This window comes from Callospermophilus lateralis, chromosome 3 (genome assembly GCF_048772815.1).
Source record: "Callospermophilus lateralis isolate mCalLat2 chromosome 3, mCalLat2.hap1, whole genome shotgun sequence".
NCBI lineage: Eukaryota > Metazoa > Chordata > Mammalia > Rodentia > Sciuridae > Callospermophilus > Callospermophilus lateralis.
This window is the reverse complement of record NC_135307.1, coordinates 157853611-157874945: the sequence shown is the minus strand read 5'-3', so window position 1 is coordinate 157874945 and position 21335 is coordinate 157853611. Positions and strand designations below refer to the sequence as shown.

The 21335-nt window shown below is 40.9% G+C and overlaps 1 protein-coding gene across 2 annotated transcripts in view; it reads left to right on the top strand.

The window, feature by feature from the left end:
- Positions 1 to 21335, top strand: part of Pcsk2 (proprotein convertase subtilisin/kexin type 2) — a 260446-nt gene that overhangs the window by 129618 nt on the left and 109493 nt on the right. For both annotated transcript variants that reach the window (XM_076848938.2, XM_076848936.2), the window contains 2 exons: positions 10705 to 10818; positions 12762 to 12870. In XM_076848938.2, the coding sequence (XP_076705053.2) occupies positions 10705 to 10818; positions 12762 to 12870 (223 nt within the window). The remainder of the gene's footprint in view (positions 1 to 10704; positions 10819 to 12761; positions 12871 to 21335) is intronic.

Genomic DNA, 21335 nt, shown 5'->3' with positions numbered 1-21335 from the left:
TTTTAAAAGTGGTGGGGAGCTGAGGATTGGAGCAGTGGTGAAATGCCCCTAGGTTCAATCCCTGGCGCAAAAAAAAAAGGAATGTGCACCAACATATAATGAAGTCTCTGGAGTCATTCATTCCCAGCTGGGTGCCTTGAGAATCTTCTTTAAGCATCCTGTTGGCCCGACCTTACCTCTGCACAGCTCCCACCCCCCAACACCTCTGAGAGGTGGAGCATTCAGTAGGGTGGCCAGATGTGAGAATGCTGACTGGCCACAGCTGGAAGAGCTTTCTCCTGCTTCTTTCCCTTTTCCCTGCCCCCATCCTCCTTCTCTTCCTCCTGCATTTGATCTTCCAGGGACTTTCTCTAGTATGCTGAGTCCTTCTGCCCAAGGAACCCTCCACCTGGCTCAGCAGGCTCCCTTGAATGCTACACTGTATGTGTAGCTGAAGCTACTAACATTATAGTGACTTAGCTTTGCTTTGCTTCCTTTCTTTATTAGCCTCTCAGGAGACTTTCATGAAGAAAACCATGTCATTTTGGCCAACGACGCCACATAGGTGCTTCTGGCTTCTCAGGAAAAATGTCCTCTGCATCACACTCTGGTCTAGCCAGCCCTTCTTCAACATCTGGCATAGCACCTAACGTCTTTTAATACTTTTTAATTGCCTAATCCGACTCCTCACATTCCTCCACTACCTAGTAACAGGAGCAAGAGAGGGTTCAAGTTCAAGCTAAAGCACAATTCCAACCACAAATTCCAGCAAACATGGGAGCTGGGGTTTTACCCGCTAGTGGCATTTCCAATGGTTCCCTTTTCACTTTGCTCCACGGGAAGCATCTTTGGCTCCTTCCCTCACTGCATTGATTTATCTCATGGTACACCTTGTATACAGAGCTTTAGATGATAGATAGCAATTTGTTAATATCTTGTCACTGAGATGCAGCGACTGGAACTGTGGTCTGAGGCACACAGCCATATCCTCTCTCCTCAATTGATCGTTGTCATCCTTGCAAGATGGGCAAACCTCTCTAAATGAGAGCAATCAATACTGTGCATTCAGCCATAATTGTGGCTTAACTCGGTGTGCTTTGAAAAGTTAAGCTGGGTGATTTGCCCGTAATTGGGGTTTTAAAAGAGTCATACCTGCCTGCTCAAGAAGGAAATTAAGCAGCCAGACTCCCTGACTGCTGGCCACCTGCTCCCCCCTTTCCTGGGTTTGACCTCTCCAGATCAGATCTTCCCTCTCCAGACCCCTCTCTCTGAAGTCTCTATTTGGATCCTGACAACCAAGGCCAGCAGTTACTGGCAAAGGCGATGAACTAGAACATCTGAGCCTAAGAGTAGCCTCCTTCCCCCATCATCCCCGTTGTGACTTTAGGGGATTCCTTGTTTTGATAAATCATGTTCAGTTCATCACTTCAAACAAGGAGATTACACACTGCCTTGGAAAGACAATTCAGAAAGAGGTGAAGACCCAAGACTGAACTCCAGTGCAAACCATGCACTTGGAATGATAATGATGCCCACACACAGCTTCCTCCACTATGGCGGACACATCCCTCTGGAGGGGAATGTAAGTAGTGGAGAAAGCTGGGGTGGGAGGGAGGGGGTCAGGAAATTCTGTGTACTTTCCTCTTGATTTTTCTGTGAACCCCAAACATAATCCAGACTATAACAAGTATGAGGCATGACTCTACTCTTAACAAGCTGTGTGACTCTTACCCACCCACCCGTTTAATCGCTTCAATCCTAACCTCTCAGGAGGTGGTGAACAATAACAGAGATGATGTACACAAAGTACTTAGAGCCCTGCTCAGCAAACAGGACTTATTGTAGTTCTTATTAAGTTTCATCCTCATTTTACAGGTGAACACACTGAGGCTTAAATGGGTTCACTGGCTTTTTCAAGTTCTCACAGGAGAACAGGCAGGTACTTCAGGGCCTGTGACCCATGTCTGCCCATCCAAGACCATGTTCTCACCCACAAAGCTAAGTTGCCTGCTTTTCCACAGCATTTTATATTATGTTAAAGTCCATATTGTACCCAAAAGTTATGTTCTCCTTTCCATGAGATGAATGGTACTCAAGACTCCTCTTCATTCAGTTCTCCCAATTTCTCAGGGTTTGAAACAAATGTCCCCCCACCCTGTACACACACACACACACACACACACACACACGCCTATGGCACCTCCTGAGAAGAAAAACAGACCCTCCGCTGTCTACTCCTACCTCTATGAGCACACACCAGAAATTATTCAGAGCCTCTCTGTTATGGTTTGGATATGAGGTGTCCCCAAAAGCTCCTGTGTTAATGCAGGAATATTCGGAAATGAAATTATTAGATTGTGAGAGCTGTAACTTGATCAATCTGTCCATCCTACTTTGAATGGATGGTAACTGTAGGGAGGTGGGGTGTGGCTGGAGGAGATAGGTCACTGGGGACATGGCCTGGAAGGATGCATTTTCCCTGTGGCCCCTTCCCCTTTTCCTCTCCCCTTCTGGGAGATCATCATGAGCAGCTTCCGTCCACCATGCCCTTCATCCATGATGTTGTGCCTCACTTTGAGCTCAGAGTGGTGGAGTCAGCTGACCATGGAGTGAACCTCTGAAACCATGAGCCAAAATTAACTTTTCCTCCTCTAAGTTGTTCTTGTCAGATATTTTGATCACAGCAATGAAATGCTAACCTATTCTCTGTCCCCAAGGAGACAGAGAGGCAACAATGGCAAGGATGAGGCAGAGGACTTCTAACATCAGCCTTAACCCTTCATCCCACATGCGTAGATCCCTTAGGATGTGCTCAAGCCCACCCCTGGGCATTGTAGCTACAGGGTCAGGTAACATGCTTTCCAGCATTCCTGTTTTTCTTTTGTCTTAATCTATTTAATCTATTGGGGGAGGGGAATCCTCAGACCATAATAAGGGCTAAGTAACTGACAGTGCAAATTAAGAGATTTTTCACTTAAAAAAAATATATCCATGTTTAGGGAGAATTTTGCACTGTTCCTGATACTCATCCCATCCCCATCCTCAGTCCTGCATCACTGCCACCACAACTTGTGAGGTGAGGACAGGGAGACTGTTTTCTTGAGCAAAAAGAATATATTTGCTTATGGATCTTAGAGCAGTCCTTTTGATGAAGATGCTCTCTGTCCCTTGCCCTCCTCTATGGCTTGATTTTATTTCAGTTCTCTATCTGCATTGTGTTCATTGTGTTCAGTTAGAGGATAGGAGCCCCAGCAAACTGGTCTGCAGCCCTGGCTGCCCGTTGGAACCACCTGGAAAGTAACAGCTGAGGCCAAGTCTTCCCTCCCTCCAGCAATCCTCATTTCACGGCTTGGGGATTTGGCCTAAGCATCAGGATTTTATCAACTTCCCAGGTGATTGTGCTGTGCACCCAAGCTGGGGACCTCTGCTTCACAGACACAGGCACAGCTGAATGTCACAGAACCAAAGGAGCTTGCCTCAACCCAAAATGGAAAGCACAATCTCCCAGAAGCTCTTTAAAGAACAAGTTCCTTAGCAGTTCCCAGACTACTGGATCCCAACCGCCACATTATCAGGTCTTAGGTCCAAATATTTCTCAAGTTCCTCATACTCTCACACTTTGTTGGTGAGCATGTAATTTGGTACAAAATTTCTGAAGGGCACTTGGCAACAATTGCCTTATAAAAATTTAAAATCGCACATTCATTGACCCAGTAATCCTACTGCTTAAGACTTATTCTGACATGCTTGAAAAATGTCACCACAGTGTGTGCATATGTGTGTGAAAAATGTTCACTGCAGCCCTGTGCAAAACTGCAAACTAGCAAGAAAATATGCAATCAACCAGCATGTCCTTCAATGGGTGACAAGATAATTGAATTTGCTTATGTAATGAATAATATGCAGCTGTTTAAAGGAATGAGAAAAAAATTAGAAAGCTATTCAGTGGTTTTGTTATTTCAACATAGTTTCCCAGAGTGTTAATCATCAAATAGTATTCCTTCAACACTAAGGAAAAACTAAAATTTCAGTAAACTTCACAGATATCTTAGTCATACTTTGACAGTATTTTTTAAAACTTTGCTTTGTTTTTAACTTGCTTTGTTTTACCATTAAAACAAAACCCACCATCCTTCATCAATTCCACAATGTATGTCTTACGCATGCATCTTGCCACTGCTCTCAGCAAATGGCAAGAGTGATAGAATTGTCATTGTTTGGGCTCCTGCAGCAAATACAGAAAGGGAGATGGCCACTTGAAAAAAAAAATCCTGGAGAAAATCATCAAGATGAGCTGGATTACAAATGCACTTGTTAGCCCAAAGAACAATCTTGTTTAGGAAGGCACAGTTAGGGATGATTTGACTTAGACTCTGACTGTGAAGGAGGTTTGTGGACATGGTAACCAACTTATTTGGCTCACATTTTTATTTTTTCCTTTGTTTGCAAAAGTTACATATGGTTAAAGAAATCTTTGTCCAAATAAAACTATAAGAGCACTTAAATACAAAATAAAGTTTACAAATGAGAAGGAAGTATAATATAGTTTAATTCTCTTCATGATTATATTCGTTTCCTAGCCCGATGTAACAAATTACCACAAACTGGGGGGCTTAGCATAACAGAAATCCATTCTCTCAATGTTCTGGAGGCCAGAAGTCTGAAACAAGGTGTTGTTGGGACCATGCCATCTGAAATTTCAAGGAGTGGATTTTTCATTGCTTCCTCCATTTTCCAGTAGCCCCAGATATTCCTTGGCTTATAGTAGCATAACTCCAATCTCTGCCTTCTCATGACTTCCCTTGGATACATGCTCCTGGTATCTCTCTACTCTCCTATTATAACAGTGTCCACCATGTTGGATTGAGGACCAATGCTAATATGACCTTATCTTCACTAATTATATCAACAATGAACCTCTTCCCAAATAGGGTCATTCTTGGGTACAGAAACCAGGAAATTTTATACAAGATTAAAAGAAAAGTGGTGACAGTTTTCATTCAGGTACAGCACATATTTGCAAATTGTGAGACACACATTCTGGAAGAAAGACTGGGTTTTTGAAGAGGATGAAGGGAAACAATGGGGCAAGATGAAGTAACTTGTGTTGAACAATTTCCAATTGGCCCTATTAGTTGCATGAGTTATTCTGAACAAATTTATATTGGCACTGTGGGTCTGTTTATACATTAAGCTATACAAGATAAATGACTGAGATCTAAAATCATGGGTTACCAGGAAACAAGTCTTTTGGAATAGTCAGTAAGTCAGCAGTTCTGTTGTTGGAAGCTGTTGGGATCTATGGTCTTGTAAGCACATTCTTTCCAGAGAGCATTCTTTATCTGGAAGCGAGGGATTTTTATCTGTGCAACAAACAGCAGCTTGCCAATTGTGATCTCTAAGGTTCACAGAGAAATTTTGGTTCCTCTTGGCCAAAGTGCAGCCATCATAATTGTAGTTTCTACAGGTATCGGAGGTTAGGACCCCAATATATCTTTTAGGAACATAGTGTCAACCCAAAACAATGATCAATCAATGAATTCTTACTGGTACAGAAAATAATAGTGAGAGACAATTAATGCCACTGTGAACACATCAGAAACAAAACTGAAGTTCAAACTAAAGCAGAAAGCATTTATTTTGGTCTCTTGTAAAGAACTGCAATACTGCAGACAAAAGGGTCCCAAAGAAACTGGATTGGGATGTGAAGGAGGGAGAAGGTGGCCAGGTTGTAAAAAAGCAAAACCCATGACCATAAAAGGCAATGATCAATTTATGTGTCCAAACATTCAGTAGTTACTGCTACTGAGCATATCATTACTCACATGTGCACCAAGAGCAAATGAGGGTCCGGGATACCATGGCTCCTAAGGTATGGTCCAGTTTAAAAATATATATATTCTATTGTTCTTGTGCATGGACCTGACTCCCTGTATGGCTCCTCAGCTCTATTCTGGTGGCTATGAACCAAAGTGCAGCCATTTTATGATCTCAGTTCACAGCATCATGGATTAATAAATTTTAATATTTTGGGCAACATTAATAAGTAGTTTTGTGTTTTTATTTCTTTTCTTACACTTACTTCAAGCAAAATGTTTCATCACCCCCTTTGGAGACAGGTGTCACCCTTGGTCCCCTTTCTCCTAGCCCCTCCTTACCCAGAACACTCAATGATAATTAACAGCTGTTTAATTATCGGCCCAGCAGGAAAGTGATCATAGCCCAGGTCCTGGGAAAGTTGCATCCCCCTTTAAGCTGTCCCAGATACTAGAAGGTTGACTGTTACGTGCCCTTAGGGAAAAGCAATGCGGCTTAGTAGAAAATTGGTAACATCTAGAATCCGTCAACCTCAGGGATTCTGCCATGTTTTTGAACTGTTGGACAATAGTTTCTGAGTCTCCATTCCCTCAACTGTAATAATACCCACCCCACAGGTTTGTTGGGAAGATAATGGTAATGAAAGTGCCTTGCTAACTATAAAATAGTCTGCAAATGTGGGGGATATTTTCTGCTCTGTCTTGGTGTGGTCCATAACTGGCATATTGCCGACACACACAAAACATCTGTTGACTAAGAAATTCCAGATAAGGAGCGCTGGAAGGGGCCCAGGCAGATAGGGTGGCTTGAGTTACATTGGTCACTTAAACCAAACTAAGATTTCAAAGTTGAACCAGAATTGTGTACTATCCATCTGTTCATTTTCAACAAAAATAATACCTGGTAATAAGCACTCCTGCTCTTCCATATTTTTCATTATTTTTTTACTTGTACTCATGTTTATGTTAATGATAACATTAACGGAAGTATTCTGAGACTAAATACTGCAGTGAAAGGTACGTTATTTTTTCAGAAGGGGAAGAAGCTTTAATTAAGTTGTGTGCGCATCATTGGAATCACATTTAAATGGCAATAACAGACATCAGACATGAGAGGTTAAAATTGAGAAAGAAGAGAAAATAAGTCAGGGGAATTTTAGTTATCATGCTCGGAATATGGTTTAGACACTAAAAAATACTTCTATGGCACTTCTCTGATGGTATAAGAGCTTCACCAGACACAGAATTGTAACACTGAAATCTTCCCCATATGTCTTTAAAAATAGTTTATAACCACATCTCTGATCATAATAATTTCAATCATAATAGAAAATAATCCAACTGACCATAAGAAAGAAATAGTTGGACAAATTATAGTATAAGTCTCTTTGGGTGTATAGAAATTAAAATATGATGACTATATAGTAGCACATTAAAATTCATGCGGTAAGATACACGGTAAATAAAGAATACACAATTTTATATATAGTATGATTATGATTATGTATTAATGTGAATTAGGATTAAATTAGAACCTATAAAAATAATAGGGTTGCATGGTATCATAAAAAGTGTTCTCCAGTTATTTGTATGCAAAATGTGAAAAATATATATTTATTAAAGTGTCCCTCTCTTTTGAAATATAACTGTGATCTTCACTGAGGACAGAAAGATAAATTAATAGACTTAGAAAACCTTCTCCAGTGTCATAATTTGTAAGTTCCTGAGCTGCAAGGAGAGATGGTACCCAGAGACTGCAGCATTCCAAAGCATCGCTGGTTTCCATTAAATTCTCATTTATGAAATTAAAAAATTAATTTTATGAAAATGAACTAAAGTAATCTTTTCATTAGAGGACACTTGGTCTAATTGATTTTGGAGTGATTGTAGTAGAACATTCCTGCACTGATATTTAAAAAGATGAAATCTGGTGCAAGTCTTTCTGTTCTTGGGCATCTGGGAAACAACATATAGATGAGATTTTTCAAATTTCTACACTGATGCTCTTGTTTCCTGAAAATCCTGGCAAGGAAAGGTGCTATCTCAGGGAAATGACTCATGGCAATGAATCCAATATAAGGAGAATACCTCAATGGAAGCTAGTCAGTCTCCATTTAATGAGTAGAGCAGACAAAGCCCTCACTGTGGGACCCACAAAGAAAGATGCCATGACTGAATTCAGGCTCCTTCCTTCCCAAGCTAAAGCAACGCTCTTGTTTAAATACTTGCTTCCACAGTAAAAGAAGGTTTCAGGAGATGCATGTTGTAATGATCTTTCCAGGTTGAAATCTATGCATTTACTTAGGCATTTCAAATGTCCTACATTAATTTATATGCACATGCACACACATACGTATTCTGTGGCAGCTATGAGAATATGCCCTGCAGACCTCTGGCTTCAGGGAGAATAACTGACCAAGGACTCCAACTGCTGCACTCTGAAATCTATCACTTCCCATAGCTGCTCCTGGCCAGTTACTGAGCCAGGAAAGGATACTAAGGCAGGCCCATCCCTCGGAGACCCAGGATTCCTCTAATAGTCAAATTCGAATCTTCTGCAGTCTTGCCAAAGTCTCCTTAGGTGGCAAAGTTTCCTTAACTATAGTCAAGGATATAGTTAAACAACTGTTCACTCTGTCCTTTTCTTGGGGTCAGACTTACAACAAAGTTTCTTTTCTCTCCTAATTAAATTCTTCTACATTTCATTCCATCTTGGCATCTGCTTCTTAACGGTGGTGATGTTGATGGTAGTATATGTATGTGTATAATTTTTCTATTTTTTGGTACCAGGGATTGAACTCAGGGGAACTCAACTACATCCCCAGCCCCTATTTTGTATTTTATTTAGAGAAAAGGTCTCACTGAGTTGCTTAGCACCTCACTTTTGCTGAAGCTGGCTTTGAACTCATGATCCTCCTGCCTCAGCCTCCGGAGCATCTGGGATTACAGGCCACCACATCCGTTCATATGTGTAACTTATATACATGATTTTTATATATTTATAAGTACATATACATATATGCATATTTGAATCAGAATTGGTCTTCATTTGGTGGACATGACTTTATCTGCTCTACCCATTATAAAACTACCCACCCAAACATTTTTTAAATCATTTCACTATTTCTTTGGAGGGAATTTTTTAAAGCCATGCCACAGTGAATGACTCTTTTGGAAATAATCCAAGAACTCACAGAGCCAATGTCATACCTAACACTCTTTTTTTATATGTAGAGAATTTCTGATAGTTAGAATTTTTCTAGAAAAAAAAAATGTACCCAGGACTTCATGGGTAGGTGTGCAAATCGAAAGAGTGAGGAACTCATCTTCCCCAAGTTCTTCCACAGTCCAGGGCAATACTGGAGGGAAGGGTTTTTGTTTTTAATATTTTTATTGGTGCACATTAAATTATACAGAATAGTGGGCTTCATGACGCCATATTTTTATAGGCATGTAAATAATTTGATCAATTTCACTCCACAATACCTCCAGGCGCAAGGAAAGAGTTTGGGACAACACCTGGGGTCTCTTTATTCTTCTCTTCCAACTATCACTCTTGGCTTGGCCCCTGCTGCCTCACTCTCATCCCGTATCAGTTAGGGTTGTTGACTGCATGCAGAAGATATCAGGGACTCACAATCAATGGGCAGCTGAAGAATCAGTCTTGGAAGAGTTTTGGGGTGGGGCTGCGAAAACTATAATCAGGATCCTTTTAAAGGTAAAGTCTGGTGAGTGAACCTCTGGGATAAGTGGACTCCCAGGGCTCCTTGCCCTTGCATCACTTTCTGAAAATTCAAAGAGAGAGAGAGAGAGAGAGAGAGAGAGAGAGAGAGAGAGAGAGAGAGAGAGAGAGCGCCATGAATGAACTATGAGACTTAGGGAGTACTCAGTGTCTTTAGAGTAGTCAGATGCCTAGAATTTTACTCCCATCAATACTAATGGATTTGAGGAAGTCCCCTCAAATACTCTGAGGATAGCTAGGAAAATGAATGTGTACCACAAATTATAATAAAAATAATAATAAATATCCAGCACACACTTTCATACTGGTGCCTACTCCTTGTGTCACAGATGGTCACACTGGCCACAACTATTTAATGATAAAGTAGTGAATGCCTAAGTGAGAGAGTTTCCTGATTCGGACAAAGCTTCACCATGGCCAGGAGCCTGCTTGAACTAACTCAGCTCTTAAATTTAATTTCGATTCATGACCTTGGGGTTCTATCTGACTGTCCAAAAATAAAATGTCAATACAAGGACAGCAGCACCATGCATGAATTTACTTTCAAAGGTCTCTTACTTACCTTCTAGAACTCTGCTGTTCTGGCTCTCCAACAGGTAGGTTTTCTTTTGTTTAGTTTTGAGGTTTTGATTTTTTTTTTCCTTTTGACTGACTCCCAAGTGTGATAAACAGTACCATCAACAAACGCAAAGGCTAGGAAGCCCTCCAGAAATGTGAGTGATGCATTCTCAATCTCTGCCTCCCTGAATCCACATCAATCTCCTTTCCTTAATAACCCACTTGAATCTAATGTATGAAATATGATATGTCAAGAGCTCTGTAATGTTTTGAACAACCAATAAAAAAAGGGAAAAAATAGATATATTCTGTTGTTTTCTTTTATTTTACTTAATGACCCTTATTCATCTTCCTTGAGAAAAATTTTCTCCATCTAATTCTAATCTTAAGGCACTCCACTTTGAGACCATCACCAAGGCCTGTTTGTTCAGTGCAACCACAAGTAAATGTTCTTGGGAAATAATCGTAAAGTGAGAGTTACATGAGGTGAACTTCCTTTGGCTGAGGAAAGATTTTTTTTTTTAAAGTCATTTACAAATGAAAATTGAATCCATGGGAATGAATTCCAAAAAAGGGTGTTTGGGTAATTTACCAGAATTGTCATTCCAGGTAAAGATGGCCTTGCAACAAGAAGGATTTGACCGAAAAAAGCGAGGATACAGAGACATCAACGAGATTGACATCAACATGAATGATCCTCTTTTTACAAAGCAGTGGTATCTGGTAAGTGTCTCTCTTGTTGAAACTCTGCATAAAAGATATATTTCTATTTCCTCATTATCCAGTGGGATCTTACCAGCATCTCGTGCAATGCATTATTTTCTCTCACTGCTAGGCATCTCATGCCCTACTCTGCTTTCTTCCTGAACTGCTAAATAGCAATGATCTTCTAAGGTCAAAGCCCAACAGCTGAGCATATTCTTCCAGACACCCAAAAAGGGCACCTTTATGTGAATCAAGTCTTGCCAAAATATATACCAGTCAAACCTAAAGTGTGGGAAGAATAATCCAGGGATCTCAACAGGTAGAGTAATGGGAGGACACAACAAAGTCACTGGCAAAAGGGAAAGAACCTGGTGACTTCACAAGGGGTGAATAATACAGCCCAGAGACTAATGTAGCAAAACAGCATCTCTTAGTGCTTCCTAAACAATGGCAGCAAATCAATTCCATGAGGTTTAATTGATGCAGAACTTGAGGCATTGAAATCCAATCTGTCGGGTGAAGTGAATATTTTCTGACAACAGTCTGCCATGATCCACGTGGATTGGTTGGGTCATATTTAAAAGGAGATCAGAGACTCTAAACCATCCCAAACTGGAGGTCATGCTTTTGTAAAAAGAGTGACTAATTTATAAATATAAATGGAGCTTTTTTTATTTAAAATATGTTAAACAAGAGAGAAAATTAAATTACAGTCCTATGGACGGCTACATCACAGGAATGCATCACAATTTCCCTCTTGGAGCTTCAGAGCTTGACTATGTGTGCCTTATGGTTTAGTGCATGGAATTTTGAAAGTCCAATCTGGAATTGGATGAGTTTATTATATTAGAACAGGTTAGGTTTGTCACAGTAACAAACAAATCTCAAATCAAAGATTGTGTCTCATTCTTGCTACATAATTAATGTTTCATAATCCTTCAGGGGCTCAGGATGACCAAGCACAATCTAAATTCCATCCTAACTGCTTTTATAAGCACCTCAGCAAGGAAAGGAGGCAAATTATGCATTATCTCTTATAGTTTCTGCCTGGAGGTGGCAAACAGCACACAAGCTCACATGCCATTAGCCAAAACCAGTTACATGGCCATTATAACTTCAAAGGATGTGTAGCATATAGTTTTAAACCTGTGCCTGGAAGGAGAATAGCAGTAACTTGTATGAAGAACACTAATGCAATTCACACAATATCTCAGTAATACCAGAACAGCCATCAATAAATGTGGGCTTTTGCCAGTACAAACTCTTACTTCAGTACTTTTTCTCTTTACAAACCATCTTTGAGAAAATCTTGCACAAGACAAAGATTCAGGAAAAGAGAGCAATGAACACATTAATGTGGAATTTTTCTTCATCTCTCATTTCTTTTTAAATTTTGTGACGGCTTTATCTGTATTAGAACATTGTACTAAAGGTGAGCCCCCCCTATCTAATTCAGTTCAACAAATATTTTTGAGCAAGACTTGGTATGATGGTACTAAATTTTCAAAGGATGTGCAAAAGATATTGTGTTTTTTGTGAGGAAAATTATATCTAAATAAGAATAAACCAAGACGGTGTGTGCTGCATTCAAAATGTGAAGTATACACAAAGAGCTATGATACTAAGCATTTAATTCTGTCTCAAGGACGGTTTCTTGCAATGAAAAACTCTAAACATGTTACATAGAATGAGCTTGAAGACAGCCATCTAGTTTAAGAGATGACAGATATGAAACATTATTTGCATATTTACATAAAACAAAAAACATCAATTGTTTATATGAAAAAATAGAGAGGGAAGGCTGTAAGAGATGAAGGGGGCACCCAAAAGTACTGTTTTATGGAAGATGTGGCCCTGATGCTGGCCCTAGACTATCACATGGCTACAGAGAACATCAAACAAACTACATGTGTGCTTTACAACACCAGCCTAATAAGATTCTCTGCTTTGGTCTGGTACAGATCAACACTGGGCAAGCAGATGGTACACCAGGGCTTGATTTGAATGTGGCAGAAGCCTGGGAGCTGGGATACACTGGGAAAGGTGTGACTATTGGAATTATGGATGATGGTGAGTATTTTGGAGCCTTTGCATCATTTGGAAGCAAGTGTGTCTTTGCATGCCTTCAGAATATAAAAGATTCATTGTTTTGGGAAATGCTAATAGGAGACAGAATCAACCTCTCTGATATTGGGCCTGATGACCATACTTCATTGTGACCAAATCTTCGCTTTTCTCCAAATCAGTGGTCTTTAAACCTGATGAAACCCTTAACAAATATTGTTTTCAATTAATAAATAAGAGACTAAATAAACAACACCTACCTGTCATTCAACCTTAATTTCTTATTGGGCTACAGTTTATACCTCATCTTAAAATGTCTTCTCAATCTATTTATATTTACTATCTTTTTAGAGCCACACTATCCAATGTAGTAGACACTAACTATCCGTAACTACATATACTTAATACTAAATTAGTTCAAGCTAAATAAAAATTCAATTCTTAAATCACACTCAGTTCACTTCAAGTTTTGTTTGATTTTTTTTGTTTTGTTTTGATTTGATTTTTATGGTGCTGAGGATAGATTCCAGAGCTAGGCAAGCACTATACAATTGACCTAATCCCCACCCATCATTTCAAGTTCTTAATAGCCACACAGATTAATTCAGCTGCTGAAATTTAGTTCAATTCTATTTCCATCATCACAAAAATTTCCTATTAGACAGGATGCTTCTGGATTCATGAAATAGCTTTTTTAGCAACAGAATCAGGGTTTGGCGAAATTTGACTTCAATGCTACTTTCAGAATGAGCCCTTGAATACTTTCATTACAGATAACCACCCCCTGTCTTCCAGACAAAGACGTAACAGAACTTCATTTTTTTTAATTTGAAAACTTTCATTTCTGTGGTATTGAAACCCATGGGTTGGAGGAATTGGTGATTTTCCAACTACACATGTCCTTGACTCCACTAAAATTCTGTAGAATCACCGTCTTTTCACTGGGGACATGCTTCTGTCCTTCAACAGCCAACCAACCCCCCCCAGTAAAAAGCTCTACTGTGCATTATTGGTCTCCTTACATACAAAGGCTGAACAGAGATGAAACAATAGAGCCTTTCCTTTCTGCAGATCCTCAAAGAACACAATGTTGACTAACGCAAGGCTTTGAAGCAGAATTGATGGGGAAAACAAGGGAAGCCAGTGTGCTTAAAATCTGTGTTGTCTTTGTCAGGGTTCATTAAATACCAACACAACAACAATGCCTCCGTATTTTCTGATGTGTGAGATGTTTTGAAGTGGATGTGAAAGCTTTCTCTCCAGTGGCTGAGGGCTCTCACAAGAAGAAAGGAGGTCTTGCACATGTCAGGCAAGCACTCTACCACTGAGCTACTCCCCAGCCCATTATTTCAAGAGGGTACATGGACGGATGTTCGGAGCTTTTGAGTGTTTTTGTTGTTTTGTTTTGTTTGTTCCTAACACCTTGGCTTAAAACCTTTCCAAAGCATTTGAGGTCAGCTCCCCCAGGAACAGAGGCATCTAAGTTTGGGGGAAACCTACACAGTACACATTGGGATGGCCAACTCGAATAGTACCAAGCCCCCTTTACTGGAGATCAGAGAGACCTCTCTAAAAGTGGTGCTACAATGACAGCACATGCACATTGCTCTTGTGAAACCTTGATCAACAGATGCCTGTTTGGGATCTATTTAACTGTAGCACCACCCCCACCCTCGACACTTAAGCCATCCCTTCCAGAATGGAGAAGACAATGCCTCCTGACGATGGCTAAACCCTGTAGAAAGTCTCAGCAGAATTTCTTGATTAATCTTATTTCTTCTGAATATTAGTGGTCTTTGGGACCTCCCCACCCCCCCCCCCAAAAAAAAAGATGATTACTCTGTCCTCCCTCCAACTAAAACTCCTGATATCGCCATCGTTTTGGTCATCTATTGCTGTACAATAAACCACACCAATTTGAATGACTTTAAAAAAAAATTACTGTTTATCACAGTTCTGTGGGATGATAGGGCACAAGTGGATAGTTCTGCTAAGGTCTCACTGGGGTCTCTCATGCAGTTGGAGTCAGAAAGTTACTGGGGCTGAAGTCTACTGTAGACTCAACTGGGATGTTGAAATGGCTCAGCCTCTCTCCTTTTCCATGTAAGTCTCAGGGCCTCTCCTTTCTATGTGGGGTCCCCAGAAAGGTAGTTGGATTTTTTTTGGTAGGTGGCTCATGACTCCTAAAGAAAACGTTCCAAGACAAAAGGGGAAGCTGCCAGTCCTCATAAAGGATCGACCTGGAGTGGGCATGCATCACTTGCCACTTTTGCTGGGTGAATAGTCACAGGGCAGCCCACATTCTAGGGAAATAGGCTCTGCCTCCTGGTGCAGAGACAGTGGATTGGTGGCCATCTCTAATTCACCACTTGCTTAGTGAGAATTACTGTAGGAAAGAACAATGACCGAGCCATTCTCCAAATCCACTGTTGAGTAGCAAGTTGAGCACTTTGGGGATAAGAACAGCCTCCCACACAACCAGGACAAGGCCAGGTGCTCGGCAGCCTCTCATCATTGGGCATCTCTGCCCTAACACCCAGAAGTGGGAAGATTGGAAACACCGGTGTCAAATTTTCTTTCTTAACTGCCTGCATGTGTGAATGGAACAGTAGTGTTTCCCAGACATTCTCTCACCGAGATATTCCAAAATAAGATTAAAGATGGAAACAGATGGTGGAAACCTGCCTGTAATCTCAGCTACTCAGGAAACTGAGGCAAAAGGATGGCAAATTTGAGGCCAGCCTGGGCAACTTAGGGACAGCCTATCTCAAAATAAAGGGCTGGGGCTATGGCATAAACATACTTTATATACAGAGATATGAAAAATTGTGCCCTATATGTGTAATAAGAATTGTAATGTGTTCCACTGCTGTCGTGTATTTAAAAAAAAATTTTTTTTAAAGGGCTGGGGCTGTAACTCACCTGTAGAGTGCCCTTGGGGTCTATCCCAGAACCCCTGCTAAAAAAAAAAGAATGCTACAGATGCTATCCCTGATAGATAAGAGAAAAAAAATCATGTAAGCCCTTATAAACATTGGTTATATATTTTGGCCTGTATGGCAAATGTTCAATTATCTGCATGTGGAAGGTTCAATTTTTAGGTAACCCAGGGGATTTTTTTCATATTTTTATTGGTGTTTTATGATTATTCAAAATAGTGGAATTCATTGTTACATGTTTGTACTGCATATGACATAATCAATATAACTTGGTCAATGTCCTTCCCCTGTACCTCTCCCCTCCTCCTTGGTTCCTTTCCTCTACCCTATGATCTCCCTTCAATTTTCGTGAGATTTCTCCCCCTCCTTTTTTTCCTTTTTTTTTTTTTTCTTCTCTTTAACTCTCACATGTGAGAGAAAACATATGACCCTGGACTTTTCTGAATCTGGCTTATTTTCCTTAACATAATGCTCTCCAGTTCCATCTATTTTCCTGCAAAGGACATAATTTCATTCTTCTTTATGGCCAAATAAAATTCCATTGTGTGTGTATATACGACATTTTCTTTATCCATTCATCCATTGACAGTTACCTAGATTGGTTCCATAATTTGACTGTTATGAATTGTGACAGGCCAGTTTTGATAGCCATCTACCTCTCTCTGATTGCCGACCTCAAAGCTCAGTCATCACCCCCTCTTGTCAGATCTAGTGATTTCATAAATGCTCATAAAATGTCTTCTACCTTTGCTTAGGTACAATGCAATGTCCTTTCCACGTGCCACACATCACTGAGAGGGTGCTGCTTAATTAGCTATTGCTCAACGGGGCAGAAAGCATTTCTTAAGGGTCTGCTAGGACATTCCCGGCATGAAAATGTCAGCCAGGACCCTGTTTAATCATTACAGCTTCATCCCTGTTATTGCAATGGGACTGTTTAGTGTTGGGATATGACCATTTTGAAACACAGGTATAAACAAAATTCACCCAGACCAGGCACAATTTGGGGCAGGTGATCAGCTCTTGAGATCAAAGACAGTCAGGGAAGGCAGGGATCAAGGCCTTTAGCCAATATCAAATGAAGCAAAGGAAGTAAGATAGAAAGCCAATGAGGCAGGGTCAGAGGGAGCTTCAAGCTAAAGTAACATTAAAACAACTAACAATTGCCCAGTGCCCAGTAGGTGCTAGATACTGCTTAGCATTTTGGAACCCAGCTACCCTTATTCTAGTCTCTAAGGTTAATATTATTATTATTATCCTCATTTTGCAGATGAAGAAATGAGGGCAAGAAATTTCCCAAAGTCTCACACTAATATTCTAGCACATATTTTGTACTAAAAACCCATCTATTTGTTCCGCCTTCAGGGTGAGACTTGGTGAATCCATGTTCATCAACACTAAAGCTTAAGGAACAGAGAGTCTTAAGTCTTAATATTCAAGATATGTAGAACTCTGCAATGTATAAGAAAGCAATAGGAAGGTCAAGTAAGGTGGCTGTTCCAGTGACTATTGCCGAATAACAAATGACTCCAACACTCCACAGCTTAAAATAACTACTTATTTTTTGCTCATGATTTTGTGGCACGGGAATTTGAGAAAAGCCTGGCTGGGACATTTTTCACTTAGTATCTCTCCTGCAGTTAAGGTCAATGTTAGCTGGGCTGCAGTCATTTGAAGGCTCAACGGAGCTGGACATTCAATATGGCGTGCTCCCACAGCTGACGGTTGATGCCCTGCCAAGACTGTCAAATAGAGTGCCAACACGTTATATTTTCCTCTAATTTGGTCTCAAGTGCTCTTTCACAAGAATGGCTATAAATTCTAGCTCACATCAATAGGACTCCAGGGGGATTGGTTGTAGATGTTCACAATGTGCCTGTCTCGGTCTGTTCCTACTGCTTAACAAAATACCTTAGATTGGGCAATTTGTAAACAATAGAAATTTATGTCTCACGGTTCTGGAGGCTGGAAAGGAAGTCGAAGACTGAGGCACCAGCAGATTTAGTGTCTGGTGAGGGCTCATTCTCTGCCTCCATGATGGTTCCTTGTCACATCCTCCAGAATAGATGAACAGTGTGTCCTCGCGTGGCAGAGGAGCAAAAAAAGGAATAAACTTTCTCCTTCCAGCCCTTTTAGAAGGTCATTAAACCCATTTATGAGGGGGGGGGGATTATGATTTAATCACCTCCTAAAGGTCTCACCTCCTAATTCTAGTGCATAAGTTTCAACATAAATGTTTTTTAATTAATTGATTTATTTGTTCTAATTTGTTATCCATGACAGCAGAATGCATTTTGATTCATAGTACACATATGGAGCACAATTTTTCACGTCTCTGGTTATACACAAAGTAGAGTCATGGCATTCGTGTCTTCTTTCATGAACCTAGGGTAATGACGTCCATCTCATTCCACCATCTTTCCTACCCCCATGCCCCCTCCCTTCCCCTCCTCTTTGCTCTATCCAAAGTTCCTCCATTACTCCCATGCTCCCCCACCACCACCCCCATTATGGATCCGCATCCACTTATCTGAGAAAACATTCAGTCTTTGATTTGGGGGGGGGATTGGCTTACTTAGCATGGTATTCTCCAACTCCATCCATTTACCTGCAAATGTCATAATTTTATTCTTTTTCAATGCTAATATTCCCTTGTGTATATATACCACAGTTTCTTTTATCCATTCATCTATTGAAAGGCATCTAAGTTGGTTCCATGGTTTAGCTATTGTGAATTGTGCTGCTATAAACATTGATGTGGCTGTGTCCCTGAAGTATGCTGTTTTTAAGTCCTTTGAGTATAGACCAAGGAGTGGGATAGCTGGGTCAAATGGTGGTTCCATGAGCACAAACACTCAACTCACAGTGCTCCATACATAGCCCCCCCCAAAATTCATGCCCATCTTACATAGTAAGACATTCATTCCATCCCAGTAGCTCCAAAACTCTTAAACTGTCCCAGTACCGACCTAAAAGTTTAAAGCCCAGTCTCTCATCCAAGTCAGATGTGGGTAAACCCCAGGGATAATTCATCATGAGGCAAATTCCTCTCTGTTTTGAACCTGTGATCCAACAAGTTATGTGCTTTCACAACACAGTGGTAAGTCAGGCACAGGATGGACATTGCCATTCCTAAAGGAGAAGTAAGAAAGAAAAACTCCTGGGTAACAGGTCCCAAGTATGTCCAAAATCCAAAGAAGCAGCCAATAAATCTTCAGGCTTGATAATGATCTTTCACCCCATGCCCTACCCCTTGGACACACTGGGAAGAGGGTTGGGACCCCACGGCACCACATGACCCTGACCCCATGACTTTGTTGGGCACAGCCCACACAGCTGCTCCCATGGGTCAGGATCTTGCCTGTGGTTCTCCCAGGCTGGAATCACACATATGGGTGGCTTTATGGCTCTGCAGTCTTAGGGGGTAGTCACATGTCCACAGCTCTGCTAGTGGGAGTTCCCTACTATTGCCCCAACCCATGGTCAGGGATCTGCCTGAGTCCCCAGTGCTTTCTGAGACATCCTTTGAAATCTAGGTGGAGGTGTCCCTGCCACCATAGCTCTGACACTCTGCCTACTACAAGAGTTGGCACTCATGGATACACCAAGGTTTATAGGCTGTGCCTTCTGAGGGGTGCCTGAGCCCACCTGGGTCTTCTTGATTCGCAGCAGTCATGGAGCATTGTGCCTGAATACATGGAGCAGAGCCTGTGCCTCCCTGGGCAGTGAGACCTGAGGTATCTAGCCCCCCCTTGGGAGCCATTAAGCCTTCAAAGCCCTGGAATTCTGGTCCTGTGATGGGTGGGGCAGCCAGAAGAGCTCAGAAACACCTTCAAGGTCATTCTCTCACTGTCTGGATGAATATCACTGATCTCCCTATCTAAGGTCGACTTGGTCATACTCTTCATGTTTTCTCCTGAATCTACTTTCTCAGTCTTTACAACCTGGCCAGATGGAGAAGTCCCTGATTCCCTTTGAATTATAAATTCCATCCTGAATTCATTTCCCTGACCTCACGTTTTACTATAAGCAATCAGAAGAAGTCATGTCACACCCTCAATACTTTGCTTAGTGATGTCTTCTGCAGAATATCCTAGTCCATTATTCTTAAGTTTCAACTTCCTTAAAGCACTAGGACAAGGACATAGTTCAGCCAAGTTCTTTGCCACTTTGTAACAAGAACAGCCTTTCCTCCAGTGTCCAATACCTTATACCCATTTTCATCAGAGATCTTATCAGAATTGTCCTTACTGTCCATTTTTCTACCAATGATCTCTTCACAACTACTTAGAGAGACTAAGAAGATTTGGGCTCTCTCCATAGTTCTTCTTTTGCATGCCCTCACCAGGATCACTGACACTACTCATGGAAATACAAGTTTTTGATAGCATCACTTCCAAACTCTTCCTGCCTTTATCTATCACACACTTCCAAAGCTGCTTCCACATTTCTAGACATTTGATATGGTAACAATCCACTTCTTTTTGGGGTGGGGGGCAGAGGGGACAAGGATTGAACTCAGGGGCACCCAACCACTGAGCCACATCCCCAGCCCTATTTTCTACTTTAATTTAGAGACAGAGTCTCACTGAACTGCTTAGTGCCTCACTTTAGCTGAGGCTGGCTTTGAACTCATGATCCTCCTGCCTCAGCCTCTGGAGCCACTGGGATTACAGGTGTGTGCCACCATGCCTGGAAACACTTCACTTCTTTTTTTTTTTTTTAAATTAATTTTTATTGTAGGTTGTTCAAAACATTACATAGTTCTTGATATATCATATTTCACACTTTGATTCAAGTGGGATATGAACTCCCATTTTTACCCCATATACAGATTGCAGAATCACTGCAGTTGCACAACCATTGATTTACATATTGCCATTCTGGAGTCTGTTGTATTCTGCTGCCTTTCCTATCCTCTACTATCCCCCCTCCCCCCTCCCCTCCCCTCTTCTCTCTCTACCCCCTCTACTGTAATTCATTTCTCCCCCTTATATTTTCCCTCCTTTCCCCTCACTTCCTCTTGTATGTAATTGTGTATACCCCTGAGGGTCTCCTTCCATTTACATGCAATTTCCCTTCTCTCTCCCTTTCCCTCCCACCTCTCATCCCTGTTTAATGTTAATCTTCTTCTCATGCTCTTCTTCCCTACTCTGTTCTTAGTTACTCTCCTTATATCAAAGAAGACATTTGGCATTTGTTTTTAAGGGATTGGCTAGCTTCACTTAGCATAATCTGCTCTAATGCCATCCATTTCCCTCCAAATTCTATGATTTTGTCATTTCTTAATGCAGAGTAATACTCCATTGTGTATAAATGCCACATTTTTTTTATCCATTCGTCTATTGAAGGGCATCTAGGTTGATTCCACAGTCTTGCTATTGTGAATTGTGCTGCTATGAACATGGATGTAGCAGTGTCCCTATAGTGTGCTCTTTTTAGGTCTTTAGGGAATAGACCGAGTATTGGAATAGCTGGATCAAATGGTGGTTCCATTCCGAGCTTTCCAAGAAATCTCCATACTACTTTCCA